Below are 8,134 nucleotides of genomic sequence, written 5' to 3'. Positions count from 1 at the left end.
ATTTTTAAAAGAAATCTTACAGTCTGATCAATCATTCTATGCACGGGTCTCACGAGTGAATGTTTGGTTTGTGACCTGTGCGAAGAAAATAACAGAAAATTTTGGAACGTGAAGAGAACGAGACACAAGGGTGGATAAGTTATTAAATATCAAATCAGAAGAATAACCTTAATTAGAAAACAAGGAAGCAGTTGGAAAAGCATAATAGGTTGCCATAGCTATTTTCATTACAACTGATTTTAAGGTGAAATGGGATAAAATAATTATCCTTAAAGCTTGCACCAGTCACCAAATAAGACTTTTATGTTAATAATAACATTAAACATTGGATGATGACTATAATTTGTGCGTACTTTTAATTGTTAAGGATAAAATTCATGTTGGTTTACACCAAAAATAATAAGAGGTGATAATCAGAAAAAAGAACTATTGGAAGAGTTACACGCGCAGTACCAATCAAAATAATTTCCTAATATATCGACATTCCAAATTTCTATGTCATTTTTTATTTATAAAACCCTTTATATTTGAATTCTATCCCAAAATTAGTTTGTATTATACATTTATCAAAATAATATATATTTACTATGGATTTAATCATTTCTATTAACTGTATAAGCATTTTTTGTCCCAAAAATTGAGGGTCTAATTTGCTTGTGCGCAACTTGCTCGGAATGAGAGCAGCAGTACAAGAAAGGAGATGCACTGAAGACGCACTACAAAGAATTTTATATTAAGATTCTGTATCATTTAACCCAAAGGACTGGGTTGAGTGTACTGTATTTTATGCCTTATTTTTCCTCTATTTACTTTTTAAAAGTATGAAATTGAACTGGTGGTTTGTTTCTCTTAGTTCCTTTGGACTAATTTTAACACCAAATATTCATTATGGATACAAATGTTGATGTTCTGTATTGAGTTTCTTGGAAACGCGACTTAAACTTACAGTTTATACAAGAGAAGTCTTTTCATACTAATAGTCCTTCTGTAAATATATGTGATGTCCTCCATCCAACAACCTCCTATTTCAGTAAAATTATTTTTGTTGAAAATAATGTTAATTTGACGAAGAAATGTACTTTGATTTTCTCACAAGAAAACAGGAATTGCATATTAGTTTACCAGAGAGAAAATACATTTACCGTCTGCATTTGATATGGGAATAGTGAGCAATGCTCGGTCAAACTTTAAAAGATTAGATTATATCTGATAAACTTGAGCTAGAAATGACTGTGTAGATATTTTCAGAAGTGAAAATGTCAATATTATTACTTGAAATGGAATGCCATTCACTATACAAATCTTGTTGTTCATAAACATAGATATTTGGAAAACTCAAATATAATATTAGTCTCAACCAACTGTAAGGTCATGAATGGAAGAAATCCATCAGAATTTGATAATTTAACGGGAGACGTTTCTTATAATAAGATAAATTCTACCTAAAAATAAATATCAAAAGGGATCAAAGGCTTTCGTAAAGTGTTTTCTCGCATTAGAATGAATGATTGATTAATTCAGCCACGGCTCATTTGGCATGACCAGAGAGAACTTCAAATCATTCATTCATTCTTTGTCCATGACCAGCCCATATATATATATATATATATATAATATATATATATATATATATATATATATATTCTTATTCTTCCTCCCTCGTAGTAGCAATACTTTCCAACAGTTTGTTGTTAAGTAACTGCTTTTGATGCAAATCTAAATGAGGGCCGAAAGAATAGCCATAATAAAAACAAGCAGCGATAATAAATAGTTGATGAGAGAGAGAGAGAGAGAGAGAGAGAGAGAGAGAGAGATGGGTCTCGCCGACACCTGCCGACGACGTTCATCTCTTGGATAATCTTCTCGAGCCAAATCTTCACTGCACTGCCCGTAGAGTTTCGTCTCCAACGTTAAACGCTTGGACAATCTCTACAAGACGTATCTTCACCGCTCTCCCCGTAGAGTTTCGCCATGTCTATTGCCTTTCTTGGCAATTGGGCATGGGTTCTTCACGGAAGCATCCGGCATTGCAGGAAACTCTACAATGACCCCGACTGTGACTGCGACGACTGTCAAGAATACCACAACAAGAGAGTTCACCTCTTTAAATTGGTGAGCTTTAAATCCAATGAAGTTGATGACCAGACCCTGCCACATCACAACTCCGTTGCAACTGTAAGAACTGCAAGATTGCATCCTACAAGCTCCTGCATCACTTCCAATCTGCTCCTACCACTCCAGAGGAGTCTGCTCCCCCTTCTAAACGAAGGAAGAGCCCTAACAGACCCTCACCAGCTCCTGTAGAGCCCCCACCATCGCCCTTATTGACACCAAGGAATGAGCCTCGAGACTCTTCCTTGTCTCTCTCCTCGCCAGTTATACAGTCAGAGCCTGTTGCAGCCGTTTCTCATACCCCAGCAGATGTCTCCTCCATTGCCATGGAGGTTTTTGAGCCCACAGGGGAACATCCAATTGACTGCAACTGCGTAACCTATTTACAAAACCTTCTCCAGGAGGCCACCACCATCACTGCCAGCCTTCCAGATCCCCAGCCTGAGCCTAGGAGACCTCTCCCAAAGTTTAGGCTAACTAACAGCTCTACATCCTACGCTGCAGTTGCTGACATTGCCGCAAAGCCTGGCATGCAACTCTCTGCTCGACCGAATCGAAGGGGAGATGTCATCATCATTCCCAAGGATTCGACTACTGCCAGCCACCTACAAGAGGAACCAGACCTGATCCTGCTAGACCCAGCCTTAGTTCTGAGGAAAGCCATCATCTCCAGATACCCCATTTCAATGCCACTTACCATCGTCACCTCCTGCAACAACGTAGACAAGGCTGACCGCTGCAAAACCAGAGATAACGTCCCAGTCAGAAGGCTCTTAGCCACCTTCATAGGTCCAGTGCCTTCATCCCTGTATCTTGGAGTTTGGGGGACGTTCCCAGTTATCGACTACACCCCTGAGCCACTTCGCTGCTACAACTGTCAACGCTACGGTCACCACAAGGAGGACTGTCAAGGCCCTGCAACCTGTGTTGTCTGCAGCCAACGCCACAACACCAAGATCCGTATTCAGGTCCACAAGAACGGGAAAGAAACTCACCCTAAGTGCCGAAATTGCTCCAGACCTCATCACGCCTGGAACAAGCGCTGCCCTGAACGATTGAGGAGGGTAGCTGCTATGAAGGGCACTAGTACTCCTAAAACAAACACCCCAAGGACCAGCGAACTCCTCGACAACGAAGACAACGCCCGCCTACCACAGTTCCTGCCCCTGCAATTGCAAAGCAACGCAAATCAACCATCATTCCTGCACCTGCAACCAAACTGTAAGCAGTTTCAACACCTCCTGCACCTGCAGCCAAACTGCAAGCAGTTTCAACACCTCATCTTGCAACTCCAACTCCTCAACCTACATCCTTGGCTCAACAAATTGAGTCCCTCACCTTGAATGACCTTATACCCATTGCCATCCAGATCCTTGCCAGAGTCCTGTCCTTATCCTCGACTCCCACCGTCCTGCAATTCCTGCAACCATTCATCAACCCAGCTCCAGAGCAGGGATAAGCTTTTTTGCTTAAACCTTCTCCTTTTCTCTCTGACTGCAGAAAAAAACTTATCTCCTCTCCCAGTCTCAACTACTTACTGGGACTTGCTACTATCAAAACTTTTTCTCTAACTAAAAACCTTCCATTTCGTTGACCTAAAAGGTAGTCTTTTCGGGTTACTTTCCATCCCTTTCCATGTCATGTCCTACTCCTCTTTTTATTCCTCATTCTACATCCTTTTTCAATACCATTGTTCTCTTTCAAAACCCAACCTCCCTCTTAATAATATCCTTTTTACTCCTTTGGAGTTCTCCTCCTTACAGATTAATTCTCCTACGGGCTGTCCAACGACAAGAGCCCGTGTCATTCTATATACATGGCAATCTATACGAACGAACGAACGAGAGAGAGAGAGAGAGAGAGAGAGAGAGAGATTTCAACAACAGACCATAGAAAGCCTGTTGCTGTTTTGCTGGATAACCGGGGGATGTCAGTGACAGGATACTCTCTTACTATCCTGCCTGTCTCGGAACCCCAAACCGAGAGGTAGTCCTGAATCGGAAGACACCCAAGAGGAAGGATCCTCAACGGAGTCGATTTCTTAGGGCTTGACCCGATCCAGGACTCTCGGAGAACCTGAGCCTCTTTACTTAAGATTATCCAGGACGAAACAGTTGATGATGATGGGTAGATTGCCATGCCTATAGCATGACACGGGCTCTTGTCGTTGGACAGCCTGTAAACGATTGGTTCTGTAAAGGGAGAGAACTCCAGAGGAGTAAAAAATTGTGTTATTAAAAGGAAATGTTAGTTTTGAAAGGAAGAAGTTAGTTTGGATAAAAGGGTCAGGAACCGGAAAAAGGATGAAGGATGAGGGATGAGAATGAATTTGACAAGACGTGAAAGGGGTAGAAAGTAACCCGAAAAAGGGGACTCTTTTTAGGTCCACGAAAGAAAGATTTTAGTTAGAGAAATAGTATTGATAGTTGCAAGTCCCAGTAAGTAGGAGAGACTGGGAGAGGAGAGAAGAATTTTCAGTAGGAGAAAATAGGAGTAGGTTTAAGCAAAGAGGCTCATTCCTGCTCTATGTTGGATTTGGAAAGGGTAAAAGATGAGGTTAAAAGGATAGGGTGGGTTATGTGAGAGGGGGGAGGGGCCCGGTTCTGTACCACGCTCGATAAGTTAGTACGAGAGAGGCCCCTCAAGGATCAGGTTATCCCTGCACTGAAGCTGAATTGATGAAAGGTTGCGGGAGTTGCAGGAAGGTGGGAGCCGAGGTCGAGGTTAAGGATAGGAATCTGGTAAGGATCTGGGTGGCAATGGGAATGAGGTCAGTCAAGGTGAGGGACTCAATTTGTTGTGCCAAGGATGCAGGTTGAGGAGGGGGAATTGCAGGATGAAGAGTTGAAGCAGCTTGTTGTTGGATTGCAAGTGCAGGCACAGAAATGATGGAAGTCTGGTTTCGCTTTGCAGTTGCAGGAGCAGGAACAGTGGTAGGCTGCCGTTGACTTCCATGGCGAGGAGTTGGCTGGTTCTTGGGTTTTGGCATCGAAGCTGGCTTGTTGTTTTTAGGAGGATTAGTGCCCTTCATTGCAGCAATTCTCCTTAATCGTTCAGGGCAGCGTTTGTTCCAGGCATGGTGGGGTTTGGAGCAGTTACGGCACTTAGGGCGAGTTTCTTGTCCATTCTTGTGGGCCTGTATACAAATCTCGGTGTTGTGACGTTGGCTACAGACACCACAGAAAGCAGGGCCTTGGCAGTTCTCCTTGTAATGGCCGTAGCGTCGGCAGTGGTAGCAGCGAAGAGGCTCGGGGGTATAGTCTTGAATTGGATACGTCTCCCAGACTCCCAGATCCAGTGATGAAGGCACAGGACCTATGAAAGTGGCTAAAAACCTCCTGACAGGGACGTTGTCACGGTTTTTGCAGCGGTCGGCCTTTTCTACATTGCTGTAGGAAGTGACAATGGAGATAGGCATAGTAGTTGGATATCTGGATATGATTGCCTTTCTTCTAATTAAGGCAGGGTCTAGCAGGGTAAGATCTGGTTCTTCTTGTAGGTGTTTGACGGTATCCAAGTCCTTGGGAATGATAATTAAATCTCCCTTCCGATTTGGTCTAGCTGAGAGCTTGATGCCAGGCTTTGCAGCCATGGCAGTAACTGCTGCATAGGAAGTAGAGCTGTTGGAGAGCCTAAACTTCGGGAGAGGTCCCATGGGTTCTTGCTGGGAAGGTGGGGAACTGGCAGCGATGGCAGTTGCCTCCTATAGAAGGTCTTGAAGACAGGAAACACAACTGCAGTCCAAGGTGTGTGCCCCCTGAGGCTCAACCTCCATGGCAGTGGAGGTCACAGGTGCTGGAGAAGGAGTGCGGGCTGCAACAGGTGCGGTCTGTGAAGGTAGAGAGGGGACAGACAAGGGCGAGGCCAGGTTCTCAGTCCTTGGTGTCCTTAGAGGCGATGATGAGGGTTCAATGGAAGCTGTTGAAGATTGAACAGGGCTCTTCTTCCGTTTGGGAGGTGGAGTAGTCTCCTCCAAAGCAGTTGGATCGGGTTGAAAGTACTGGCGGATGTATGAAGATGTGACATTGCAAGAGTTGCAATTACATCTAATGTTGTGAAAATGAACTGTGGAGTTCTCAATCTCTTCAGATGAGACACCAACCATGGCCATGTCGAACAGTTCGATTCTTCGTTCTTTGTATCTGGTGCAGTGGTCACAGTTGCAGTCCTCTTGGTAAAGGCGCTTACAATGACGTACAAGGCCATAGAGCCAGGTTTCCCAACCCTGGGGTCGCCAAGTGCTTTTCCTGGGGTCGCCAAACTCTCAAAATATCAAAATAAAAATTAAAATTAAAAATATGGTAGAACTCGAAGTAAAGAAAAAATATAGAAAAGTATTTGGGGATTTTTATTTATCGACTTTTATATATCTATCTATTCATATATTAATATAAAAAAACAAAATTTTTATTTCACCCTCGGGAGGCTATCCAAGTGATGAACGTAGGCGATGTGTTTGCTGGTCCAGCGATGAGAGTTGTTGTCGATCCCGAGTCTAAAACGAAACTGAAGAAACAGACATCACTGCCATTACTCATCAGAAAATATTTTCCATATCAGCAATCTTCGTTGTTTTGTGCAAAGTTTATTAATTTATTTGATAAATTTATAGTAATTGATAAACGTTAATAATTATGAATTTACATGTTCTTACTATCAACTATCATTATAGTTACGTGGGAATTTTAAAGGATTTTTGTTTATCGAAAAAGTCAGTAGTATATTGGGCAAGAAGTACAAAGACCCTGCGATGTCATCAGGCCAAAAATCACATTCCTGAAGTACACATCCCAAAAAATTATAATCTTTTCATTACTAAGAATTCTTAGGAGGTAATTTAATCCATTATTTAAATTGAAAAAGATTAAGAAAAAGAGAAATAAATGATATTGGGTTTAAGATCACAATCTTCATTAATCTGTGCACGAGACTCCGGCCAAACAAAGTTTCTCTTAGTCCCTTTGGACTAATTGTAACACCAATTATTTGTTTCGTATAGAGTTTCTTGGAAACAAAACTTAACTAAGATTGTATTTTATAAAAGAAAAGTCTTTTTATACTAATATTCCTGCTGTAAACATCGGTGGCATTTTCCATTTAACAACTTCCAATGAATACATAGTACGATTCTCGTAAACCAAAGCTATTATTTCTTTACTTTCTAAGTGAAAGTGGAGAGTTTGGAAAGAAAAATTGAAGAAAGGAATGGAGAAATAGTAGAAATCTGAAAAGAATAAAGAGAAAAATTATGACAAACAAAATATTTCATTGTGGGATAAAAGGCTTCAGAAAATTACATAAGACTTAAAATCCCTCTCTGTCCTTCCGGGTATATATAAACTGTATATGTTAATATAAATTACTTGGAGCCTATAAGCTATATATTTATTTATTTATTTATTTATTTATTTTTGTCAGAGGAGTTGCACAGACAGATATGTGAACATAAAACACTTGTTGAAGGATGGCACATACCGACGTGGAGAAAAGGATTACTTTAAGAATTCCTTGCGACTAATCCATAAGGATTTGTAGGATTTTTAATCCAAGCTTGAGAAGGAAGTCTCCTCAGTAGTTCATCTCGATTAAGTTGCCTGGTAAGTAATCAGTTTCATATTTCGTAAGATATGTACATTTTCTATTAATGTATGTTTTGCGATTGATAGCCTACATTTCATACATTTTCATTTTGTATTGAATGTAAACATTTCGTATGTATTCTGATATATTTTACAGAAGTCTTTATTGTAATTTTTTTTCTTTTTTTTTTAATTTGAGATAATTTCCTATCAATATTATAGATTTACTATCTTTTTCAGAAGTTATTTTTTTTTAATTTGTTTATTTTTAAGCTCCATAATGTATTTTATTTTGAGATGCTCTTCTTTTAATGATATAGGTTCCATATATCTTTTTGTTTTGCCAGGGACTTACAATTTCACAATATTATTTAATTCTCAAGCTAGTAAAATAACGGTTTACTCTTTGTAGAAGAGACTTTAGCTATGGTAAGCAGCTCTTC

General features: G+C 40.6%; 2 protein-coding genes across 2 annotated transcripts in view; both read right to left on the bottom strand.

Moving 5' to 3' along the window:
• Positions 1 to 4,765: 4,765 nt before the first annotated feature.
• Positions 4,766 to 5,767, bottom strand: LOC137651074 (uncharacterized). The gene has a single exon (XM_068384211.1). The coding sequence runs from the start codon at positions 5,765 to 5,767 to the stop codon at positions 4,766 to 4,768; it is 1,002 nt and encodes a 333-aa protein (XP_068240312.1).
• Positions 5,768 to 5,815: 48 nt separating this feature from the next.
• LOC137651073 (uncharacterized) overlaps positions 5,816 to 8,134 on the bottom strand; it is a 29,425-nt gene continuing 27,106 nt past the window's right edge. Inside the window, exon 8 of the mRNA XM_068384210.1 lies at positions 5,816 to 6,375. Within this exon, the coding sequence (XP_068240311.1) occupies positions 5,816 to 6,375 (560 nt within the window). The remainder of the gene's footprint in view (positions 6,376 to 8,134) is intronic.

The sequence above is a fragment of the Palaemon carinicauda genome, chromosome 12 (genome assembly GCF_036898095.1).
Source record: "Palaemon carinicauda isolate YSFRI2023 chromosome 12, ASM3689809v2, whole genome shotgun sequence".
NCBI lineage: Eukaryota > Metazoa > Arthropoda > Malacostraca > Decapoda > Palaemonidae > Palaemon > Palaemon carinicauda.
This window is presented reverse-complemented; position numbering and strand designations above follow the sequence as displayed.

Excerpts from the sequence above, each read along its gene's own strand:
- LOC137651074 (XM_068384211.1), bottom strand. The coding sequence starts at position 5,767 with ATGGGACCTCTCCCGAAGTTTAGGCTCTCCAACAGCTCTACTTCCTAT.